The sequence below is a fragment of the Pocillopora damicornis genome, chromosome 2 (genome assembly GCF_964200805.1).
Source record: "Pocillopora damicornis chromosome 2, jaPocDami1.2, whole genome shotgun sequence".
NCBI classification, from domain to species: domain Eukaryota; kingdom Metazoa; phylum Cnidaria; class Anthozoa; order Scleractinia; family Pocilloporidae; genus Pocillopora; species Pocillopora damicornis.
The window spans coordinates 20,159,504-20,185,003 of NC_142671.1; the positions used below are offsets into that span (position 1 = coordinate 20,159,504).

Genomic DNA, 25,500 nt, shown 5'->3' on the forward strand with positions numbered 1-25,500 from the left:
AGGCACAAAAACACATTAAGGAGTCAGAGCATGCGTACTTCCTTAACCGCCATCTTGAAGGGAGTGCTTGATAGAAAGAAATGTAGAATTTGTTCTTTAATTCATTTCTTTGGTGGATTAGAGAAACTGATAATTATTGTAGAAAATAATATAAGTCATCAGAAGATTAATCTAGATCGAGATGTCGGGGCCCAATGCAAAGATTGGAATGAAAGTGGAGGTTGTTGGAAAAGGCCTTGTGGGAACTGTGGCTTATGTCGGATCAACTATGTTTGCCTCTGGAAAGTGGATCGGAGTTATTTTAGATGAAGCAAAGGGAAAAAACGACGGTTCAGGTACGAACTGTTAAGTGTGAATATAAAAATTATTCATGTCGTTTGAATCGTGAATGGGGCTTGTGAAAAAGAAAAGCTGTTCTAAAATCAATAGATCAGTTAAATCAATAACTTAAAACTTCGAGCCATTTTTACCCATGCAAAATTCGATATTGATTCGTCAGTTTCCGCCACACTTCATGGAATTAAACCTTTGGTTACCATCCGTGATCTTTAATTTTAATTTTAGAGAAATTACGTATACAGGTTCAAATATTGATCTGGAAATGGTGTATACTTTCAATATCTTTCGAGTGTGTGACAACTTTTAGGGGATCTTTACACTCATTTAAAAAGTAACACACTGGTACATAATAGTTTTATGTGAGTTAAGTAACATGTGGAAATAAATATCAAGCCATGTACCAACTGAGCATAAGGACTGTAATAGGGAATATTGGTATAAGGTCATGATGTTATGGACTGAAGGCTAATACTCTTTTGTACTATTTAAGCAGGCTGGCTTGGTCAGTTTATTATTTTTTGGGACTTGTTCCATGCTGGTTTCTTTCCTCTGTGAAATAGTTCTTCAAGTTACTTGAATTTTATGAGCTTTTTCTGTAACATTTTTTCAATTATGGAAGTATCTCAGACAGAATAGGCTACCTGTGCAAGGTGGGAAGATAGGCCAAACTTGCCTGCTTGGTTCGTTGAACAATACACAGGATTTGCCTCATTTTACCTATTTGTGATGTGAGCTATTTCATGAAAAATGTTTTAGGAAACACTATCTCACTAACTCCACTTTAGCATAGTCTGTAGCATTCTGCCACTGGCTAAGAATTTGTTTAATATGATTTAGTGCAAGGAAAAGAGTATTTCAAATGTGCTGAGAACCATGGAATCTTTGTGCGTCAGTCCCAAATAGCAATTCTTCAGGATGTGCCAACCTCCCCATCACCTCCACGTGGATCCTCCACCCGCAGCAGCATTGGTGGAGGTACTTCCATTCCTTTACCATCATCAATGAGAAAAGAGAAGGTAAGAGTGATGCTTTCATATTGTGTGTTTCCAGAAAATATCCATACCCCCACCACGGAGGGAATTTCATATAGGACCGCCCCACCCCTTTGGATTTTCCATTTTGGGGTAGCAGTGGTAGCCCCCCCACCCCTCTGGAATTTCCAAAGAATTTTCTACCACCCCCTATACCCCCTGGAAATATATTTTTTTCTCGTAGCAAACAACAAACAAGCGGGACGTGTGATTTTGTCGCGTGTATATTCGAGAGATGGCGTACACGCGCAAGGTAAACGTCGCAAACTAGCTTAAACTTAATGTTTGCTTTATTTTTAAATACAATACTTATCCTTAAACATTTAACACAGTATTCTCAGTACACGAAAGGAGAAAAAAACTGTACAAGTTGCAACAAAACACTTTTGAACTGTTAAGTTTGTACAATGTACTGAGAAAATTGCGTGCACTTGAAATGGAAACGTTCGAAATCACATTGAGCAACGTAAATTTGCACAAAATTGTCATAAATAAGAGAGCAAAAGAGAAAACCGAGTCAGCAGTAAGTTATTTGGAACTCATCTTTCCAAATTCCAGCCTCTAATGTAAAATTTCTTCACACAAGCATTGATTCTTGTCAACAGCGGGTCGATAATTTCGTCCGATTGTGCGTAAATAAACAAACCTTGGCTAGTTACCAGTCCCACGCGCATATATACAAAGCCCTGGATCCTAATGTTTCTCAATGTTACTATCAACTGTTTTCTACTACGGTACGACTGTACTTATCATTCATTGTAACATCGCAAGCAAGTAAGCCATAAAGAAATCGTCAAGTCTCCTACACATTATGATGCAACGGAATTAAGCTCAGTGCAGATCAAAATTAATAGATGGCTGGAGTCAATAAGGGGTAGTGAATGGTAAATTTATGCGAAACTTTGCGAGACGGCGAGACCAGCGTTTTTTTTTTTTTTTTTTTGCGAGACCGAGACAGTTATTTGTAAATTTTACGAACGCGAAACGTGTTATGACCGAGGAAAATCCCTAGGTAACCACTCCTGTTGGTTGTAATCTTTGGAGACTGGTAACGAGTAATGGCGGCTCCGTTCGAAAAACAAAGTGATTCTCTTCTTTATTTGATGTTATTTATGTTCCAAAGCGCTACAAGGATAAAAGAAAACTTTATTTTGCTGCAGAACTGTTAGAAGCATCGTAATTTAACAACTTAAACTTCAGAACGTCCCACTAAAGTAGGTAAAAGGCGCCAATTGACATACGAAGAAAATCGATCGACTTCCTACTCTCTGGACGAAAATTTCGCCTCTTACCCCCCATCCCCTCTGGAATTTCCTGGGACTTTGACCCCCCCACCCCTCTGGAATTTCCAATTCCCTCCGTGGTGGGGGTATGGATATTTTCTGGAAACACACATTGTAGTAATGCTTAATTCTTCTGCACCCAAGATCTCATCAATAATTCTCTTTACTGTCTGTTGTATAATCCTTGGGATGATTATTTGAAGACTCTGGTATAGGATAAACTAAATATTTTTTTAATACATATTTTTATTTATTCTCATTACTTGTCTGTTTGATATTGTGTTTATGTTGTAAGGAGAAATTCTGTCTTGGTCACTCATGGGTATCAAAGGGTTCAAATCCCTTCCCCATTCAATTTACTGTTACTAGTTTATCTAATATAAATTGTGTATCAGCATGGTTTGTTTGTGTCTACAGTTGTATATTCATGTTCTCATGAATTTCTTCAGAAATAATTTGAATAAAGAATTAAAAACAGTTGTTCTACAATTCTTTCCTCAATTATACTAATAACTAAAAGTTGAAGTTTCCCTTCATAGTTGACTGGTTTTGTTAATTCACTTGGTGCTTGTATAATTTCAGGCCCTGTTAGAATTTACTTGGTCTCTTAAAAACTATGGTATATTATCTCTGTTGCAGAAAAAAATTTGATCTGAGAAAAAGAAAAATTATACCTACTGGTAGATTGATTCCCATTTTCCTTTTTCTTACAGCCCTGATTAGGGTTAGGATTTCCTTGATGAAACCTTTTTTTCATATATGACACTAAATCTTAGCAGCAACTTATTCACTTATTAAACCCTTTACTGTTTCAGTCTTTTGGGTCAAGAGGTTCCTTAGAGAACGTTGGCAGCAGACCATCCCCACCTTCCTCCAGGTTGGCTACACCTAAAACCAGTACAACTACTGCTCCTGAGCCATCATTGGACAGTTCCCTAAGCAAGATTCCAGCAGCTGCTTCAACCCCTTTGCCATCAGGTCCAAGGAAGATGTCTTCTGGACCAGCGATATCAGCTGATGAGTATATGGCTCTTCAAAAGAAGGTTAGTCTTGGATAGGTGATTATGATGTATTGTGTAGTTCCAGAAAATATCCATACCTCCACCACGGAGGGAATTGGAAATTCCAGAGGGGTGGGGGGGTCAAAGTCCCAGGAAATTCCAGAGGGGATGGGGGGTAAGAGGCGAAATTTTCATTCAGAGGGTAGGAAGTCAATCGACTTTCTTTGTATGTCAATTGGCGCCACTTACCTACTTTAGTGGGACGTTCTGAAGTTTAAGTTGTTAAATTACGATGCTTCTAACAGTTCTGCAGCCAAAGAAAGTTTTCTTTTATCCTTGTAGCGCTTTGGAACATAAATAACATCAAATAAAGAAGAGAATCACTTTGTTTTTCGAACGGAGCCGCCATTACTCGTTACCAGTCTCCAAAGATTACAACCAACAGGAGTGGTTACCTAGGGATTTTCCTCAGTCATAACTCGTTTCACGTTCGTAAAATTTGCAAATAACTGTCCAATGCTGTTTTTTAAAATTTAAGTTAAATCTCACAGATCGATCCGGCAGTCTTGTTTTTTGAGCGATTCAAAAGACTCAAAACGTCTCACAGTCTTGAATTGTTTGCAAAGCGGTTTTGGGGTCTTAACATTGGTCTCGCAATTAAAACACTCAAAAAGTTTCGGTCTTGCAAAAAAAAAAAAAACACTGGTCTCACCGTCTCGCAAAGTTTCGCATAAATTTACCATTCACTACCCTTTATTGACCCCAGCCATCTCTTAATTTTGATCTGCACTGAGCTTAATTCTGTTGTATCATAATGTGTAGGAGACTTGACGATTTCTTTATGGCTTACTTGCTTGCGATGTTACAATGAATGATAAGGACAGGCGTACTGTTGATAGTAACATTGAGAAACATTAGGATCCAGGGCTTTGTATATATGCGCGTGGGACTGGTAACTAGCCAAGGTTTGTTTATGCACAATCGGACTAAATTATCGACCCACTGTTAACAAGAATCAATGGTTGTGTGAAGAAATTTTACATTAGTGGCTGGAATTTGGAAAGATGAGTTCAAAATAACTTACTGCTGACTCGGTTTTCTCTTTTGCTCTCTTATTTATGACACAATTTTGTACAAATTTACATTGCTTAATGTGATTTCGAATGTTTCCATTTCAAGTGCACGCAATTTTCTCAGTACATTGTACAAACTTAACAGTTCAAAAGTGTTTTGTTGCGACTTGTACAGTTTTTTTCTCCTTTCGTGTAATGAAAATACTGTGTTAAATGTTTAAGGATAAGTATTGTATTTAAAAATAAAGCAAACGTTAAGTTTAAGCTAGTTAGCGACGTTTACCTTGTGCGTGTACACCATCTCTCGAATATACACGCGACAAAATCACACGTCCCTCTTGTTTGTTGTTTGCTATGAGAAAAAAATATATTTCCAGGGGGTATAGATTTCCAGGGGGTATAGGGGGTGATAGAAAATTCTTTGGAAATTCCAGAGGGGTGGGGGGGCTACCACTGCTACCCCAAAATGGAAAAATCCGAAGGGGGGGGGGGTCCTATATGAAATTCCCTCCGTGGTGGGGGTATGGATATTTTCTGGAACTACGCATTGCAAAATAACTTAGTGTTTTTACTCCTTTTTAAGAATGGTTGGGATGAAATACATTATGGTACATTAATGCATGGGTTTTAATACATTTTGAATCATATAGCAGAAACTGCCGAGTACATCTGTATTTGCCTAACGAAAAGTTCAATATTGGGGAGTTTTGCTCATTGCGAGCTCTTATTGAAACACCTGTTCATGCCTCATTTTGAACATTTGTTTTCAATGCTTTTCTCAGTTTTGCACATTACTTTAGAAACATAAGCTTTGGGAGCCCCACTTGCAATAAGTTTTGAAAATCAAGAAGAAAATACCTGCATCAACACAGAACATGCAAGAGTCCACTAGCTGAGTGAATATAGTAACTTCCTTTCATTTTTCTCCGTGACATCTCTATTTTGGGTGGTTTTCATGTATCACCATCCCATCCAGTGTGAATAATTATATAGTTTTGTCCTTGGTCATTAAAAAGTCTGCTAGAAGTCTAAAGAATGAAATACCCACACCTTGAGCCCTGTTGCTTCAACCCATGGGACCAGATTGAAAATTTAATAATCTTTAGATTGTGTTTAAAATCTTAATTTGATAGAGTTTGCTATATCTGCATGCAGGTCTTAGAAAAAGAAAAGGCTGTTGTTGATTTGGAGGAGAAACTGGAGACCCTGAAGAGTAAAAGGCAAGAGGACAAGGCCAAAATGAAGGACCTAGAGAAATCAAGGATGCAATTAGAGCAGGTTTGTATAATATAATTTTCACCAGAAATGTTGCCTTTTTTATCAATAAACTCTAAGCACTGGTAATATAATTGATAAAATAACATAAAAATGGAGCAAAGCAGATCCTGTCCTGATGACATGGAAAACCTCTCTAAAAGGTAAATAGGAATAAATTGAATGCTGTTCTTTTAGGTGAGTCTTTATTGGTTTCACTACATGTACAATATAGTTGATACATCAACAGAGTGTGAAGAACCAATATGAAATACATATTAAACCATGTTAATGAAGGGTGTGGTAAATCTCCTCTGAATGATGGTATACAATCATGTAATCAGTAATCAGTTGTCCATTGTGTGTTGAGGTCCTGTTTATTGAAAAAAAAAACACCTCAAGTCTCCCTGGAAAAGTGAAAAGATCGAAGAAAATCTATCTTTATATTTATTTTTTCAGCTTAGACCTGTGAAGTCAAAATTTACTGGAATAGATATTTACTAGGCATTAATTTCCTTCAGTGGATTTTTAACAATTTTGGCCCACAAAAATTTTTACAAATTTGATCAAATCTACCTATTTTTTCTAAATTCACTCCTTCGCAACCACAAATATAAAACGTCATAATCTTCCAGCTAACTTTGCAACAGTAAAACATGGCAATGACCAGGAAATGTGAAAGCACGAAAAGGTGAATATTAATGCCGTAGCATTTGCAAAAGGGGTGAAATTACAAAGTTTAAACCACTTAACCTGTTTTAGTTAGAGGATAACTTTCTGTTTTGGAAAAAAACAGTTTTCCAGCTGAGATTCCCTTTCAATTTAGGGTTTTAATACATGTTTGCTTCAACAGTGGATAATAAAGATGGCTCTATGTCCTTTATTTTCACAGCTTTGCACATAAAGTTTTTTCTCTCAGTCCACAGTATAATTTTATGCACATTAATATTGTTTATTTTACTCTAAATTTTTCATCAGCCTTAGTGTCACTTGGAAACTGCTATGTTTGCTTAATCATTTAGCATCAATCAATGTTATTTTATTATGTTGGAATCTTGAATAATTCATATTTGAAATTTGAACTTCCACTTTTTTTCAATCCTTGATTTTCTGAAATATTAAATACTCCAAAGTAGTGGAGAAAGCTGTTGTAACTCCTTAGCTCCTATGAGAGACCAACACAGAACTTCTCCTCACAATATATTCAATAATCATCCAGAAGAGAAGTGATGAGAATAAAGAAAAGTAATAGTTAGGGGATTATAAGTTGATAAAATACCAAATTCACCTAACTACCATCATAAGAATTGTATGGTAGACAGTAAGGAGAATTACTAAGGAGATCTTGAGAGTGAAAGTGTTGAGTGGCATGTTTTATTGGATTCCAGCTGCCCTTTTGTCAATAAAGTCATCGCCAGTCAGTCTGATTGTACAAGTAAGAAGAATAATATCCCTTAGAGATAGGAAAATATGATTTTTAAAAACCTTCTTGAGGAAGCAGTGTAGCTGCATAACTGATACTTAAAATCCATCAAATGTTCCTCGTTTTGCTTATGTAATCATCAACAGCTCTTTATTATTTCAGTACTATGATAATCCATTTAAGTCATAATTTATTTGAGTATTTTTTATAATTTAGATGCAAGAATATAAGACAAAATGGCAAGAAGCACAGAGGGATTTACAAGCTCAACTGAATACAGCAAAAAAGGTGACCTACTATATTTTGTCTTTCTTCTTATTTTATGACTACTTCACCTCTCAAACATTATTGCATGTTGAATATTATGATCATGAAACAGGTACATTTTATCATTATTTAACATGCTTGTGTTACAAAATGATATAAGTGTCTCACTTTAAGTGATCACTTAAAGATAGTTAAGAAAAGCTGTAAATGACCTCAAGGCCTCTCTGTGCCTGAGAATGAAAATGAGGTAGTGAGACTATTGGTGGATATGGAAACCAGTGTCCATTTCTTTTCTGTAGTGTGGTAAAATCTGTTGGCAGAATTAATGATTTTAGCTAGTAACCCATTCTGATGGTAGTAATCAGAGTAAGGCCAGCAGTGCTCTTGGATGTCGTAGCAAAGTATCAAACAAATCTCCCTTGATTTCCACAGCAAACAGAAAATATTGATTTGAAATTAAGATGACATGCAGCTAGGCCCTCTCCAATGCAATCTTTATACTTCAAACTCTTGGTTTAGACAATTGTTTTGCTGTTTAAAGTAGCTATGAGAAAAATATGGGCTTACTTGTAACTTTCTCTGTTGATCATGATATTGTTTAGTCTGTCATTTCTCTCTTGGGAGTCAACACAATTAAACTTGACTGTTTTAATCTGTGCTTTCCAAAATTTGTTGATTTGCTCTAGTGATTAAAATATTTATGATATGAGCTTAACTTTGACAGTTTGAGAGAAAGAGAATAGGGAAGGAAGGAACGGTTTAAGTTGAATTTTCATCCATGAAGATTACTTAACAACACTTTTTACATTACTAAATTAACTAATACTCATGATTAAGTTTAAATTTCCACTTACTTTCTTTGCAAGGTTTTTTTTAAATTCACGTAAGGGAGTGCGAGCTGCTTTTCACTTGGATTAGGAAATTAAATTCAAGTTTCATTTTGTGTCTTTTGACAATTAAAGTGATTAACATCTTGATTTGGCTTCCCCTCACCACAATTTCCGGGGGGCGTGTCATAAGCATTACTGATGAATTTCATCATGTACATGTATTTGCTGATTCTGAAGGGTTTAAATTAGGGTACCATTGGTGTCTATGGATTAAGCTCAATAATGATCTCATACAAGAACAAAAAATGAAAAGGCAAAATTCAAATCTATTGTTTTTAATGCTGCACTAAATAGAAAACACAAGGCACAGAGTGAATGCAGATGCTGTTGTCTTCCAAGTGAGAAGTGAAATGCTGGTTCTAGTTTGGAACCAGATGATAAGATAATAATTATTTTTTGTGGCCTTTTAACAGGAGCTGAAAGAGATCACTGAAAATCGCCAAGAACACAGTGAAGAGTTGACAGAGCTTCAAGAAGCTGTCGAAATGGCAACTCTGGATAAAGAGATGGCTGAAGAGAGGGTATTCTTTTTACATTGAATTTATTAGAACCACGTAATTAGATTGTTAGATACCAAACAGTTTTGAATTGTTAACATTTTTTCCTTTATTAAGAATACTTTCAAATTAAACAATTCTACAAATTAAGATAACTCCTTTTCACCAGAGACTACCAATTGACTTTTTTTTGTACTTTCTTAATCCCTTTGTAGCTATGGCTCGAAGGTCCAACATGCTTGTCACGTCTTAATGCATTAGCCCAATTTGCTACTTGATACCATAGGGCAGATTAGATGAAATCAGAAATATGAGCCTTCTCAGTGCTTTTTTTTTTCATAGTTAGCAGAGTGAAGTTAATGTCAAGTGATACCTACAAATGGTTGACATGCATTCTGGTTTTATATAATGCACAATGTTTTGCAGCTGGAATCCCTTCAGCAAGAAAATGAGCAATTGAAGGACAAGTTGGAAGAAGTTACTCTTGACCTAGAAATTTTGAAGAATGAAGTTAGTGAAGGAGGTAAGATTATCTTCTCAATTGAATATTAATGAATTATCTGAAGTTCTAATTGAAATACTGATCAGAGTGATATCATCTTTCACATTCAACATTTATCTAAAGATTTATCCAAAGATTAACAATTTGCTGTTTACTTAGTATGGCACAGTAACTGATCTAATTTCATTAGGGCAAGGCAGGCCATATAGATGGGTAGTTAACCATGTTTAATATTGTTCTTTAAAAGGAATTGAGGGAGCTGCAGCTAATGCCCAAGTTAAACAACTTGAGCAACAAAACAGCAGGCTGAAGGAAGCGATCATGAGGTATTATCTCATTTGTTGCTTAAAGTGAATACACCTAGGGCAGTTAATTGTATTTTCTGGCATTCATGTCATGTTTTGACAAACCTAAAGATGAAGTGGGAAAAAAGTGATGATAATGGATATGTACAATTTGCTTTGAAATCTGTTAAATATAGTGAAAAAGGTGTTTTTAAGCTAGAAATGCCATTATGCATGCTGCCTTTACTGCCCATTGACTACTGATACACATCTTTACTATGATTGTTTGGCTTGTATAACCTTAGACTCAAAGAGGTCCAAGCAAGTGATAAAGCAGAGATGCAGTCCTTGCAGAAACAAATCAAAGATCTGCAGAATGGAAACACAACACTTCAGAATGAAAGGGAAAAGCTCTCTGAAGCTTTACAGGTTAGTTCAGCTTGGAAAGTGATGATTGAGTTGTTCATGAACATGATATGTATTCATGTCAGTACACACAAACTGGATGTAAGCACTTACATTACCCTACAGATTCCTTTCAATTGTATAGCTTCTGAATGAGTTGAAAGACAAATTATGTGGGAGAGCTGTTAAGGTTCCATTTCTGAGTTATGTTAGTGGTTAACAAAGCACAAAAATTAGAAGTTGCCATTGATAGGTTATGCTTTAAAATGGTGAGGTGATGCATTTTAAAAGGGGTACTTCTTTAAAATTCCAGGAAGCTGAAACAGCTTTGGCTGAACTCAAAGAACAGGTGTGTGTCTGTTGTCTCCTTTGTATTTTTAACAGTTCCTTTTTTTTCAATTTTTGATAGTATTGTTGGTGGCTTTTCTAGGACTGACCGTTTTGAAGTGCAATTTTTAATCAAAAATATAAATTACCATACAATTTCATAAGTTGTTTGTATTTGTAAGAAGTGCTTACTTCCTTTCTTTGCAACTTCCCTATTTGCTCTGTACAGGCCTCTAGGTAGCCTAGTTACCTTACTTGTTGAACAGTTTGAAAAACAAAACAAAACAAAACAAAAAAAACCGGTAAAGAAAGGAAGAGAAAGCATTTTTTTTGAAGTCCATGGATGCCATGGATGACAAACAGTAGCTTCCTTTTGTGTCTGCTTCAAGAAAAGAATCATGGATAAAACTCATGGGAAATTTTCCTTTATCTGATTTCCCAAGAGTTGCACATGTACCCTGGTCTCAGGGCACACAGCAATAAATCCATTTCAGGCTTAGGCTTTTGAAAATAATTGCAGAGGTGTTTTAGGTACTCACTGTTTTTCAGTAGGTTGTTATCTGTGCTAATGAGGTAGTTTGACTTTAGTTTGCTTGTTTTAATGGTTTCCCTCTATTATCTATAAAAGGTTGATACTGCATTGGGAGCAGAGGAAATGGTGGAAACCCTCACTGATAAGAATTTGAGCCTGGAAGAAGAAATTGTCACCCTGAGGGAGAATGTGGCTGACTTGGTAAGTGAACTGTAACCATGAGTACAATCATTGTACTTAAGAGGTTTATCTTATTTTAACGGCATGAAAGCTTATTGAGTTATAAATCTAGTAAACAATCATTATGGCTATTAAGACAACTTCAAATGAAAGTAGATTGAGTGAGCTTGGTTAGTTTTTGTATCAAAATTAAGTTAATCTGAAAATTATGCAATCCAACCATAGGAAGCTCTCAGGGATTTGAATGAGGAACTTGAGGAAAATCACCTTCAAACTGAACATGACCTAAGAGAAGAACTGGAAATGAACAACAACAAAGTTCGTGAGGTAAAGTCATCCTTATGCTCACCTCCACACTTTAAAAGCTTTTTGCACTTCAATATCCTCCTGCTACGGTTAGATATTCACAAAGTCACTTGATGGGAAGAAGTCATGGACTTTAAACTGTTCCTTTTAGAGATGTAAATTAGCAAGATTTTATATTAATTATTACATTTTTCTTAGATGGAGCGTAAACTAGAGGCAGCTCAGGAAAGTATTGGAGATCATCAGCAAACAATTGTTAAGTTCAGAGATCTGGTGGCTAAACTGCAGGTGTGGATTTTTATTTTGAAAGTTGAATAATTGAAATGTAGTGGTGTGAAACAAGGAGCGAAAAAAAAGTCATTGATTGCTGTGATAAAGCTCCACAGGATTTAAAAAAATAAAAATTCTGAATTGGTTGTTGTAATTTTTTTTGTTGTCATTAGGAAAATAACCGAGCTATGCAAGTTCAGCAAGAGGACTCAGAGAAACAAAAAGTCATCGACATTCCTTCACCTGAAATGATGGACTTTAAAGTTAAGGCTGCTGAGCTGAAGACCTATACCAAGGTACCTGTGTAAACTGCTCATGAAACTATGCGTATAAGACTGGTTATAAGACTCAAAAGTAAAAACTTCATTTAACTTTGTGTGTCTGGTATTCTGGAAGTTTTATGTGAGGAGTAGGAAGATGGTTCTCCTTTTGACTTTGAAACTTTGTTGAAGATATTTATTACCAGTGATTGATTGGTATACATACATGTATGTACAATTGAACCTTTGTTAAGCAGTTACCCACAGGGAATGGCAGTGTGACCACTTAATACAGGTTGACTGCTTAATACAGATTCCACAGAATAGGGGTGTTAAAGAAAACACCATTTATCCTATAATTGACCTCTTACAAAAAAGTAGCTAAAAAATACTACTGACAGAGATTTTGAGAAGTGAACCTGGATTTACTTTTACTTGAAAGATTACTCCTAGTTATATTTGAGTGGTCACACTTCAAACAAATGTTCAATGCAGATTGAAGACCATAGAAACAGGCTGTTGGGACTCAGGACAGTGATACTATGACCGCTTAAAGAGGGGAAAGTCACTGTAATAGTAGCTAAGGGGAAAAAAGTTCAGGACTTTGACAACTGATCATTTAATACAGGATGAATGCATAATACAGGTTTGACTGTATAAACTATACTAAACTTGCACTGTTAATCTTAAATGTATATATTTTTTTCACAGACTCTAGAGAATGAATTAAGAAAGTTTGATCTGCAGCAAGCAAATGAAAAGATAAAAATGCTCCATTCATTTCTGCCTGAGTCATTTGTAAGGAGAGGGGGTGAGATTTAATTTTCTAATAATTTTATTTTTAAAATACTAAATTAGTAAGTGCAAGAAATCAGAGCAAATTTATTTGAACTGTGCCATAAGGATTTAAAGGAAGGATGTTAATCACAGTTTATATCATGTATACTACATGTAATTCCTGTATGAAATTTATTCTTAAATGGTACAGTATATAAACATCTCACCTTTCTTTAGTAGTGCAATGCTGTCACCAATTAATCCTAACTTGGATTTGTTTACATACTTCATATGAGTTCTGGGTAGTGAATCATACTGCAGCAAGAACTTTAATTTAGACTGCTGTTACTTGGGTAACTGTGAAGAACAGCTCACTTCTACTGACTTTTGACCAACTGTTGGCTGATAGCTGACTTACTGTTGGCCAACTGTCAGTCAATCATCACTTGATTGTCAGCCAACAGGTTTTTTTTCAGAGAGTTATTCTCTCAAATGACCATTATTTGAAGCCCTTAGATGTCAGCATCAAATTACCAGAATGCAAGGGACCCTCACTGCTATTTGCTCATGAATGTGCCATTAACTGGTACTCCATTCCTAATTGCTCCCATAACAGGCTTTCATTCCAACTTTTGAAAGCTAGTTTCTGTGGTGAACTTTTTTCTGAACAACATTTGGTTTGTAAGGAACTTGATGTTTTACATTGACGTGGTACAGTTTCTTTAAGAAATTGTTATGCTTTTCCTTTTCTCTTACACATCAGTCTCGGTGCTACATTTAGGTCTTTCAAATGGGCATTGGTTTTTATTTTCATTTATTAAAGATGAGGAGGTTTCAAGTGTTATTGAAGGCTTAACCTCCAGAAGGCACATTTTAAAATGTGTTAACACATTATATTCTGTTGCAGGTGACAATGAGAGTGTCTTATTGCTGCTACTTATTCCACGTCTCAGTTTTAAGACTGAATTGTTGCAGTCTCAATTAAGACAAAAGGCAAGTCAGGCAATAATTTGAATTGCAAAGTTTGTTTAATTTATCCAAATTTTAATTTTATGATAAATACTGAATGATGTCATGTTAAAGACCTGAGAATCTTAATCTTTGACTGAAGATATCTTTTATGTGAATCAATTCATGAGTATTCAAGTTGGATCAAATTTACAGTGAAACCTATTTCTTGCTGACCCAATGTAAGGTACTCATCCTGTGGCTACAGGAGAGTAGCCCATCTAGCAAACTTGCTGCTCCTATATCTGCTGTAAAAGGAACTTGTTCTCAGTAGACACCTCTATTTAGTGAACACAGACACAAAACCAGTATCAAGGGGGTAGCTGTATTTATGCGTCCAGTCTGTAATTAAACACAGTGTAGAAATACATTGGTCACTATTTAAAACGTGTATTCTGGGCATTTAGGGTTACTCTACATCTGAAAATGGTCAGATTTGAAAGGGTGATGATAAGTCTAAACAATAACTCTTACCGGCGAGATTTTAGTGCTGAAGGTCAAGTGTGTACTGTAAGACATCTCGTAGAACCTTTTACCCACTTGGTTTTCTCAAAGTCTCAAACTATCTTGTGGACAAAGAAATGCTCATGCCACAGTGCCACCTGCTTGGAGGCTCCACAAAGTCAAACTGTGAAAGCACGTAGTATATCCACAGCCTTGTTTGTCCTTAAGCAATTAACAATTATAGAGAAATTTACATAAAATTGAATGAGGCTGACACCAGTGCAAGTGTTGCAGGTAACCTCTTAATACTAAAAATTATTTTTTATAAATATAGTATGAGATCACAGAATGTCTCGAGGATCCTGCCAAGATTCAAGGTGAAACTGGTGAAGGACTAAGTTTTGCTTCTGGACTCATTTACCGGTTGGCAGTTCTCCAAGCAGTTGTAAAGAATATTGAAAGGTAACTATAATGATGATATCACTTGAGGGGAAAAATTCAGCTCTAGTCTTTTGGAAAACTGACATTTTCGCCACAAGTCACTGCACATCAGTTAACGTTGTTATGAAATGTAATCTGTTCATGTGCATTTGCTTGCAGAGCTCTTGATCAGTGTGATGCTGGTTTGTTCAACAAACTAGTTGGTATATACCCTGAACTAGCAGCACACGAGAGGGCTGTAGATGGACTTATTGACTTTTTTAAGAAAGACCAGGTACATTTTAAACTCTAAGTTTTTGCATTGTTAATGCTGATGGTTTCTTTCTTTCATTTTAAGGAAATATGTATATGTATCTAAATTAATTTTGCTATCTACTTGCTTTAGTTAGATGATACAGTTGCCATGGAACCCGTGGAGAAGGCAATTCATTACTATACTGTGAGTAATGGGACATTTTGTTTTGTGTAATCGGAATGAAGTGTTCATGAAAATGTTCAACACGAGTGTACTGTTTGAGGGAATTATCTTTGTTTTTAGACTATGGTTCGGTTCCACTTGGCTGGTAACCCTGTGTCACATTCTGAGTTCTTGTCCGACGAATTGAAGATCTTCACTGCTGGAACAGAAGGTGCTACCATAGAGATTGAGAGACTGAAGCAGTATAGTAAGGTATGTGATAGTCGTCAGACAATGAGCAGCTGCATAAAAAAGGCAGAGAAGTTGCTTTTTGGAAGCTACCCCCCCCCCCTCCTCTCCTTTACTTTTCTGACTCTCCCTCTTGTCTGCCTTTTGCTCACCTTCTCTCGTCTTTTCTTGTTGAACTAGAGGAACAGGAGTGAAGTCTTTGTCTTTCAAGTCCTCTCAATTTCGTGAATTTATTACTGCTTTTTCGTTATTTTGGTAGGATTGTGATGAAGGAAGTGCCTTTGGTGAACTTGTTCAAGAAATGGAACTCAGAAACGTGGAAATTCAGCAGCTTTGCAGAAAGGTTAAAAAAAGAATCGTCTCTTGTTTCATACAGAGTATGAGATTCCAATTGTAGGGAATTATCCAAAAATATCCTTAAACATCAAGTGGAGATGGCTATTCTCCTACGTTGGTGTTTTGGCTGAAGCAAGAGTTCACCTTAAACCCGACTGCTCATTATTCCTACTCACTTTGGTCATTTTCTTTTATGTTAGTTCTCAGAATTTGTTTTAAAGTAATGATTGTGTTCCTAGGTGGATTATTTTGTTTATCATAAACACGTTTCTGTTTGCCAATACTCAATGGCTCGTCTCCCATAGCTACTAGCTACAATTCACTGGCGTCTAAACCAAGTTTTTTTGTTTGTTTGTTTGTTTGTTTTTTATTCCAGATCAAAAGAAGAATGCCAGAAGATCAGAAAAGTACCCTGTCGTTTTCTGATAAGGTATGTGGCCGGCTGCCTCTGACTACCCTCAGTAGTACTTATGTGAAATGCATGTTATTACAGTCAAACCCGTATTAGGCGGCTATATTAAGCGGTCACCCTGTATTAAGCACTCGGGTTTCAAAGTCCCGAAATTTTTACCCCCCCCCCCCCCCCATTACTATAATCTTCACCTCTATTGAGCGTTCCTGATCACTCTTTACCAAGTCCCAACGGCCTGCTCTAAGTGAATTTTTTTCAGTACACCAAGGAAAAAATTTTAACTATTGAACAGCAATGGTATTTGTCAGAGTTACGTAGTAAACATTTCATTTCTCTTAAGATTCAAGAGTCGCTGATTGAATGCGCCAGGCAACAGAATTTGGAGCTGAAATTCTGCCAGGAACTTACTGCAGCTGTTACACAGAAAGCCTCTAGTCTAGGTGGTAAGTTCTGATAACCTCAGTGATAAATACCTTTCATGGAAGTTCGTGATTAACTGCAATCAGTTCGAATGATGATTCTGGAACAATGCAAATTGTGCACCCAATCAACGTTCTTTTGATTTCAACGTCTATTAAGTGAACCCCTTTCGAAAATGTACAGTGGAGTCTTTCGAATTCTTTGGTCGTTTTTGATACTAAAAAAGAATCAAGATGGATACTTCTTTAAGACACAAAGAGGAATGATATCAATTAAGACCGTTCATCAAGAGGTAAGTACTGAATATGATCGCATGGAGCGCAGGTTTTTCCAACACTGTACCTCGGGGTCACACTATCCATCAACTTTTAATCGAGTGTCGAAAGAAGTTTTTGATTGCTTTGGGTTCGCTTTATTTACTTTGAATTCTCATGGGCCCCTTGTGGTATTTTCCTCTTATCTGATTCGCTGTTGTGAATTCTTTTGTGACGATTTTACGAATCTGGATCGTAATGCGCTTAGTGTAGGAAGGGTTTTTATGTTGTATTTGAATGCAACCATCTTGTGGTAGCAAGAGGGGTGCATTCGAAGCGATGTAGTGTCGATTGGAGTTTCATTTACTGATTTTTTAGTATTTTTTTTTTGTTTTTACCCTTGTAGACAATGAAAACTTACTGAGTGGTCAACTTGACGAGTTGGCCAGTGATGTGGCCGTGTTGGTGTTTGAGACGGATGAAGTACCGTGTAAAGATATAGTCAGGTCAGTCAAATACACGTTTTCAGAGTCGAACACAAAGTGAATCATTTTATATTTTAAAGTTTGGTAGTCCTTCTAACATCACCTTAATCCCAACTGTGAAGCTGTCCAAGAGTAACGTGTTCTTATTGCTCATCCGAGGCAATTGCGTTTTTCTTGTTTCTTGTTTTTCTTTCAGTCAAACTTTCCATGAAGTCATTTCTTTCCTTTACTCGTTTGTGACCAAAATACAAGAAGGCGATTATGATGCTGAACCTAAAGAAGAGTCCAAGGTGTGTTATGTGTGAAGCAAACTGTTCTCGGATTTTGTTAGCGGCATCTTCACATGTGCCTGAGTGTAGGTTGGGTTAAGCCTTCACCTTTTTTACTCAGATTCAAAGAAGAACGGAGTAACCGAAGTATTTTATATGTCGACTTTTTCTCTCGCATATAATAGTTCTAGGGTTAAACCTTGCATTGTGATCTTGGCAGTCTTCTTTGTTAGTTCTATCTTCAGCCAGTTTTTAAGTTCTTCGCTTTCAGGAGTGACCCAAAAGTTACTTATCTTTTAAATTTCTCGAAATGTAAGGAGGGAAAAGATGAATATCAACCAGAGGTTACAGTTCGATTCAACACTAAATTCTTAGTGCTTAAATAATGATAATGTGTCGCAGAAGTGCGGATAGTTGGACCGAATGGGTTAGCGTTCGCAACTTACTCCAGTCACGCAAAGTCATCCGCATTCTCGTTTTGTATATTATGGTAAACTTTAGGGCTTAACTGTTTATTTGTTGGACTTACAGCGTCTGAATTTGCATAGCAGGCGTTGGGATTGTTAGAGTGCCGCGCTTTTTGGCATAAAATGATGAGCTTGCGCAGACCGTTTCAATTCGTGGGACAGATTTCCCAGTTTCTTGGTTGTCTGTTCAATAGAGGTTCCGCTGTCTAGCACTGTGACATAACACACAGCTCTTTTGTTTGTGGTTTAGGCGGATCCTCCCTATCTTCAGCGCGCAAAGACTTTTAAGTCAGAATTATTTGATTCGGCCGGCGTGGAAGAGAAACTCCTTCAGAAGGAAAACGAGTTCATGGACCTTAAGAAAAATATGAAACTGAAGGTACAGTTGCATAGAGCTTTCTTCCTTTTTAATAAGAGAAAAAATGTGTTGGAAGAGTACCAAGAGATTGTAATCTCTTGAAGAGTTTTAATTTTCAAGTTGGATAACGAGATTTTAAATTAGTAAGTTAAATGAAGGCATTTATACAGTGGGGCTTGGTTCGATTCCAAGCGACAGTAATCTTCTGAATTAGCACCTTTTATACTAAGGTATACAGCGATGAGTGAGTACTATGAACATGTTAGTCAAGGGTCCTATAATTTCACTGTTCTTCCTCCCTTTGGTCAGAACGAGGAACTGAGTCAGGCTAATATTAGGATTGGATTATTGGAGAAACGTCTCGAAAACATCAACAAAGAGGTGAGAGTGGTCCTTTTCCCCTGAATACTCTTTTTCTGATTCTGATAGGCAGTTTGCAGTCATGTCTCTCCTGGGAAATAAAGTCACCGTTTTACAGGCGAACCACAATAAACCTTTGTCGCGGGTTGTGTAATCATTTTGGTTTCAAATTACGATGAAGCTTTGATTTTTTTATTGACTTAGTAGCAATGCTGGCCAGTGTAAGACTATTTTCATCGACAGAAAGAGTATCAATCGAATAGTTAACACATAGTCATTGAAGTAGAGGTATATATCCACCACGTTTTTAGACGCTGTGGTGAATAATTGTTTTAGTATACATCACACAGAAATAAATATTAATTAATTTCTGTCAATTTACCGAAAAATGGACGGAAACTAAAGTTGATTCTTGACGCGCGATTTTGTCTTTTTGGCTGCCTGAAGGTGAATAGTACTTGCTTATCACTTCCGAACAAGCCAATCAGCGTGCGCGGAGAGCACTATTCATCTGTGTGGTACAATACTAATACTAGGTTTCTTAAACATAGGTCGCCTTCTTTCGAGTTGACCGTAATAACAGGAAAAAAACGCAAGCCAACTTTTGTTTTATTACATGTTTAGGCTGATGCACGAGTCGAAGCTGCAAATCGAAAAATGGAGCAATCTACGGAGGACTTTGCAAGAAAGGAAAAGTAAGTCTTAAAGGCTGTTAACAATTCCCCTTAGATGTGTATGTCTGACTACATCAGCTCTAAAGTTCACGTCGTTGTTTTCTAAATGTGACAATTTCATAGGATGGGAGGGGTTCGAGAGGGGAGCTTTAATTCTGCTACGTCATCTTTTCAGCTACCTTGGACTGCATTGCTACTTGGAGAAATTATTTGTGGTAATTTTCCACCAACTTTATGTTTATGTCAAGAACAAACCATTGTCGACATTTTCGATGCCTTTGCCAATAGGAAAATCATTCATATACACAAATAAAACTCATCCTCAAAATAAAGCTTTTGCGCTTGGCTTCACTTGGAAAGTGAGGGTTTTTGTGACTCGAAAATAGCCTATTGAAATAAACACTGTACTCTGGTAGTCGTGCACTAGCATAACGGCTGAAGTGGTGTCAGTAAATCGTCAATGCGTAACCAATATTTTTTGTTATTTTATTCTTTTCGTAGGGAATTCGAAGAAACTATGGATGCTCTCCAGAACGACATTGAAACCTTGGAGAAGGAGAAGGGCGACATGAAGAAACGTTTAGATGCTTACTCAAAGAAGTCCCTTCTGGCCGATCTTGCGCGCCATGCCACATCATCATCTAGCATCGCGGCTGTTGTAGCAGGTACGGAGATTCATGCTGATATATCCTTACAACTTTGAAAGATGTCTGGAAAACTCTTCTTGTCTTTTTTTATTTTTTTTGTTTTTACCTGCCTGTGGTATAAGAAAGAGATCGAAAGAAAGTGAGAAGTTTGAGAGAGAGTTTTTTTTTTTTTTAAGAGCAATTTTCATTTGAGGGTCAAAAGTAATGTAATTAGTTTGATTTAGTTGTCACTTGCCCAGCCAATGAGAGTTAAAACAATAACTGCAAGTGCGGGCTGTTCGAAGTGAATTAAGTCATGACAATTTATGGTGGAAACTTTCAATTTTTTTTCTCAAGAATAAGTTGTAAGTTGCTGCTTTACCCTAGTTAAAGACATTGCTCTTCGACTTAAGTAAACAGTGATGGCGTACAGAGACGAGGAAAGCTTGGCAGAAGTTATTTTTAATGGGGATAAGTTTCTAAAGAAATTGTGGCACTGCGTCGTTGGGTGGTATTGCAATATCAACTGAGTTTACATTGTAAAGCCCTTTGAGGGATTATCGTGGGGGCCGTGACTTTACTGGCCGCCATGCAATTATAGTGCCCGCACTTTTTTGCTGTTTTATTTATGGAATGTTGCGTTTCCATCTTCTAATTGTTTGTTATTCTTTGTTCCTTTTCTATCAGGTGCGGCTGCTGCTAAGGGCGGCGGAGGCTCTCCTCTACGGGGTAGCCCAGGGGCGGGTCAACAGCCGGTACAAGTGGTAATAAAGGATTCACCTATAATACTTGCTCAGGTAAACCATTTGCCACAGAACACGACAGTGCTTGTAAGTCGCAACGGACGGTACTACAACCGTCAGGAGCGATTGAAAGTTTAGTTACATTGTTGTTACTCTTAGAGTTGCATCGAAGACTGTGTTAAGCAAGAAGTCAGAAAGAGCTAGCGCAATGCGCAAATTGATTTCGTCTTGTTTGCTATGGGTGTCACCTATCTGTGCATTGGGTCACTCGCGGGACTCAAAATATTCGCAGGCTGATAAGTGTGAACTTATGTGAAGTAACGGTGCGCAATGCAAAATAAAGGATTGCCCTAAGATGTAATTGTGTTGGGCACCTTTTTCTTATCAGCTTTTGATTTTTCTTTCTAGCCTCTTATAACCTTTGTAACTTACGTAACCTGCTTTGACTTGAAATATTTTATGTGCGTCCTGTCAGACACTGTGTCAAAGTTAGTTGGTCTCTTTTGTGTTGATTGGTTTGATTTTTTTTTTCCATTCAGGTTGACTCACTTAAAATTGCCTTGAAGCATCTAAGAAACGAAAATATCCGTCTTAAGAGTCAGCATATGAAGGTATGGTGGCCAGTGCATTTAACTCTCTCTTCTTACTATTATAAGTATACCCAGCCCTCTGTTTCGCTCGAATGGTGACATTTTTTTCTTTAGGAGCAATTAGATGGGTTGCCAAAAATATACATACCACCGAGAATTCAGCCTCGCACTGAGCCTTTGGAGCAACAGACTGACGAGACAGCGGATAAAGAACAAAAGGAGAAGGAATTAGTACCAAGCCTTAACACTGTTACAAGGGAGACTAACAAATTACTCGAGGTATGAACAGAATCCACGCGACAACGACCTCGCTTTAACGGGCAGGCATTATTGAATTAAAGACGAACTTTGAACTGCGAATTATTATTTGGCTGGCTCCTTGAGTAGAAGAGATGAAACGAATCCTGTAAACTGATTGGTCGAGCATATCTTACCCGCTCGCGGTTGGTCATATGATGCAAACTTTAATTACCAAGCACATTGTGCGCGTCCTCATTTTTCTTCAATCAATATTCCCTTCTCCCTTCCCTTTGAAAAGCGGTCACAAAAACCAACATCCAGCCATTGTGATCTCACACTTCGTTTAACGCATTTGCATTCCCCTGGCTTCCTCGTCCATCTTCAAACTGATTTCTTCGCTAACTCAACAGGGTAACAACAATAGTGGCAATGGTAACAGTTTAATATTTAAACTCCCAAAATCTGATTGTTGATTCTCCCCAACAGGTGCCGCACATTTCCTAGCAAATTAGTTGCGGGAATTTGGTGTTAGATCAAGATAACAAATTTCTACCTGATAAGTTTGAGTTTTCTCATAACCTGTTAGCTGGATAATGTATGGATGTCATAGGGAGAAGTTACAGTTTAATCACTTCTGGGAGTTAAAGCGTTAAGAAATAACAACTAAAACAAGGCAAGCTAAGAGAAATTGTCTGCTGCATCGATCAGGCCTGTATTTCTAGTTATATATGTGATTTTCGTTTCTCTCACTGCAAGAACTTGCAAAAGATGAGTGCCTTTCCAAAAGTGGTTGACATTTCTCACAGGAAATCAGGTACCTAAAACGTTATGTAGCAAATACTTATATTCGTTAGTAGCATTTTTTTTTTATTTGAACTGGCGGAGTTGCAGTATACCTTATTGCTAGTACTATTAAAGGAAGATGGAAATTAAATTTTAGTCTCATAAATTCTAATAACCGGAAACATTAGGAGAGTATTTCTTTAGAAGGATTTGAAATGATTAGAAAGTTATACTTGTACGAGGAAATACAAATTTGCTCTTGTAGCATTGCACTTTATCTATGGATTACCCCTCGTTTATCATCTGTTGCACCAACTGTCTTAATTTAAGGCTGAGCACGAGACCTCATGCCTCAGCAAGGTTGTATATTTGTAGCAAAGTTGGCGGAAAACATTATTCTGAACCTTAGAAGTATGGTTGATAAGTTTACTTAGCTATTTGTCTCAGTAACTGAACTTGTTTTCCTCACAAATAGGGTCAGTTCCTGCACTAAGCAAAATGACTCCCGCTAACCATTTGGTAGAGCGAACAGCTATTTTGCGCGATCTCAAGCGACAAAAAGAAGAGGTGAGTGCAGTCTTTTTCCTATTCTGTCCGTAATTGACGTTTTAGAATAAAAGCATTTTAAATCGTTAATGATGGAAGGGTTTTGTTAGTTGTGTAAAAAAATTTCTTTTCTTTTCAGCTCCAAGGGAAAATTCAGAAGTTAATTGCAGCAGAATATCCAGGAGGAACATGTCAAAGTTCTTTTTCATCTTTCTTATCTCCGACTTTTTCCAAGGTATTGTCAGTTTTTTATCTGGATTTCTTTCTCTTTCGTAACCATGCATCATCACAGACCTCTTCATCGAGCAATTTTATTGGCTCGTTCTTTCGTTGCTTCGGCTTGATCTTTCTTCTGACTTCGATCTTGACTGTGTTCGTTCAGTTGGTCGGTTCATCGATGTAGTTACTTTCGATTTTTGCTTGGTTTGAATTTTGTTTGGGTTGATCATTCTTTGGTGCGTCTGGGCCTGTTCTCGCGCTTTCGTTCGCTCTCGCGTAAGCTGATGCGATCATTTGGGCGATGGAAGGTTATTTCTCTATTTACTGCATGTGTTTTTAATTTCCCTTTTTTTTTTTTTTTTCCTTTCCCCTGTAATACAGGTTCTACAAGAGAAAGCTCAGGCCCCTCAGCTGGGAAGAGTCACCATACCTGTGCCATCGAGCACCAAATCCAACAAATATTGCGTTACCTTGAAACCACAGGAATTCAGAACACTTCACACTGTATTTGTCAGTTAAAAACGAAAATGTGTACATGAATTGTAAAATCTTAGACAGAATAATGTTATATTTAGTAGTCGGAGGTGGAGAAATGAGTGGTTTCGCCTTGATCAGCTGTGACAGCCAGGGTACAACCGACTTACCGCAACTTAGCGAAAAGTGCTGTGAGTCTCAAGGCCTACTTTGAAATTCTTGCCTCGTGTTGCCGCACATTTTCTTTTGTGCTGTTTTTGAGATTGCAGTACAGTCTCCGACTCTCGCCCTGCGGGCACCTCGCTATTACGGACACCCCACCACTTGCGGACAAGAGCAGTTAGCAAGGCCGCGTTAGAAACCTTGTCCAATTCACTTCGCTTATAAGAGAGCGTGATATATCAATTAAGAAACTACTGAACATTATTTCTGTTACCTTCACGGATAATATTGACTTTTCAAGAGAGGAAGATGACAACAACAACAACGAAAGCAACTAAAACAAAAATTGTCTTTAAAAAAGGCTTAAATTAAATGAGAAAAGCGTTATATGATAAGATGTAAAATTTTATAACGATAACGGGAAGGTCTCCGCTGCTTCGTTTCCAGGAACACGAGATGCTCGTATTCTTGGATGTAATTATTTAGACTGATTGACCCGTTTGCAGTGAACGGCAGAAAGTGGAAGAAATCAGGCCTCGAGTTTCTCGGAGACTTTTTGAGGGTTTGGAAATAAAGAAAAAGTAAATATATTAAGAACTGATTACCGTTGTCTGATTGAGTTTTGTTTGAAACAAGTTTGTTCTTTGGAGAGTAGATCCTTGTTTCAATCCTTTATCCCTTTTTTTCTTAGCTATGCTGAAATACTCAAATCTGATTGGTTAAATAGCGATGCATCTTATTACTTCCAGAGGTTTCGCGCCAAAAATGCTCTTGCACGACGTGCCGTCGCAACTGGCTGTCTATTTCTTTCCTAACTTTTTCAGAAAGGTCGTTGAGCGTCGTAATCGGACTTTTATCTCGGAAAATCAAAGGTAGGGTGAGACCATAGAGTTTTAATTATAGTGCTGAGTAAGTGTTTACATCAAGATGGAGAGAGGTTACCTCGAGCGTCATGCGTGTTTTCTTAATTTTTGTTTTGTTTTGTTTTTTTTTACGATCACTTTGGAATTTTGGTGAAATATTGTGATGACAAATAAGAGGAGAAACGTTCGTAAAGTTGAAATATATCGTAGTTACTAAAACAAGGAATGACCTAAAATGAACGTAAGTGACTTCTAAAATGATCTAAAATGACCCTAAGTGATGTGCACAATGACCTAAAATATATTTTATCGTCGTAAATCGACCGTATTTCGTTCCCTATACTTTCCCTATAACGTGTTCAAATTCTTAACGGGATCTTCTCCTAACCCTAACACCGAGTCATAAATTAATCGTTTGCTTTTTCTCAAAACGTGAGCTTGGGACGCCTGTGCCTAAAATGACTGACTGATGTCTAAAATAACCAAAAATGACGTTTAAGTCTAGCCATAGAGACCACAATAGTAGCTGGTAGTAGCACAATAAGCTAAGGTGTTCGAAGTGATCTAACGTGGCATACTACTAAGTGAAACCAACAAGGTAAGCACTCAGCTCGCACATTCAATTCTGTTTCACTGTTGTACATCACTGGCAGTTACTATTTTAAATTGTTCCAGTAAAGCTTAAATGTCATTTTACGTCATTTAAGTCATTGTAGGTCATTTTTGATCATTTTAAGTCAAGACATCAGTCAAGGTTACATTTTAGGTCATCTTAGACA

General features: G+C 37.1%; 1 protein-coding gene across 1 annotated transcript; it reads left to right on the forward strand.

The window, feature by feature from the left end:
- The first annotated feature begins 12 nt into the window (after positions 1 to 12).
- On the forward strand, positions 13 to 24,458 carry LOC113680247 (dynactin subunit 1). The gene is made up of 36 exons (XM_027197264.2): positions 13 to 335; positions 1,177 to 1,355; positions 3,469 to 3,696; positions 5,883 to 6,005; positions 7,621 to 7,692; positions 8,975 to 9,082; positions 9,485 to 9,581; positions 9,808 to 9,886; positions 10,150 to 10,273; positions 10,563 to 10,598; positions 11,205 to 11,309; positions 11,514 to 11,615; positions 11,793 to 11,882; positions 12,038 to 12,160; positions 12,836 to 12,935; positions 13,809 to 13,894; positions 14,688 to 14,815; positions 14,954 to 15,068; positions 15,180 to 15,233; positions 15,333 to 15,464; positions 15,700 to 15,783; positions 16,153 to 16,206; positions 16,529 to 16,631; positions 17,269 to 17,368; positions 17,544 to 17,637; positions 18,334 to 18,462; positions 18,751 to 18,822; positions 19,426 to 19,496; positions 19,977 to 20,140; positions 20,789 to 20,898; positions 21,384 to 21,455; positions 21,549 to 21,713; positions 22,431 to 22,488; positions 22,933 to 23,024; positions 23,143 to 23,238; positions 23,604 to 24,458. The coding sequence occupies exons 1-36, from the start codon at positions 182 to 184 to the stop codon at positions 23,739 to 23,741; spliced, it is 3,837 nt and encodes a 1,278-aa protein (XP_027053065.2). The 5' UTR covers positions 13 to 181; the 3' UTR covers positions 23,742 to 24,458.
- Positions 24,459 to 25,500: the final 1,042 nt, after the last annotated feature.

What these genes read in the sequence shown, in the direction of transcription:
- LOC113680247 (XM_027197264.2), top strand. Translation starts at nt 182, where the DNA reads ATGTCGGGGCCCAATGCAAAGATTGGAATGAAAGTGGAGGTTGTTGGA. An exon ending in TCGAAAACATCAACAAAGAG is followed by an intron (nt 18,823 to 19,425) that starts GTGAGAGTGGTC and finishes TTACATGTTTAG; the next exon opens with GCTGATGCACGAGTCGAAGC. An exon ending in TTAAGAGTCAGCATATGAAG is followed by an intron (nt 21,456 to 21,548) that starts GTATGGTGGCCA and finishes TTTTTTCTTTAG; the next exon opens with GAGCAATTAGATGGGTTGCC.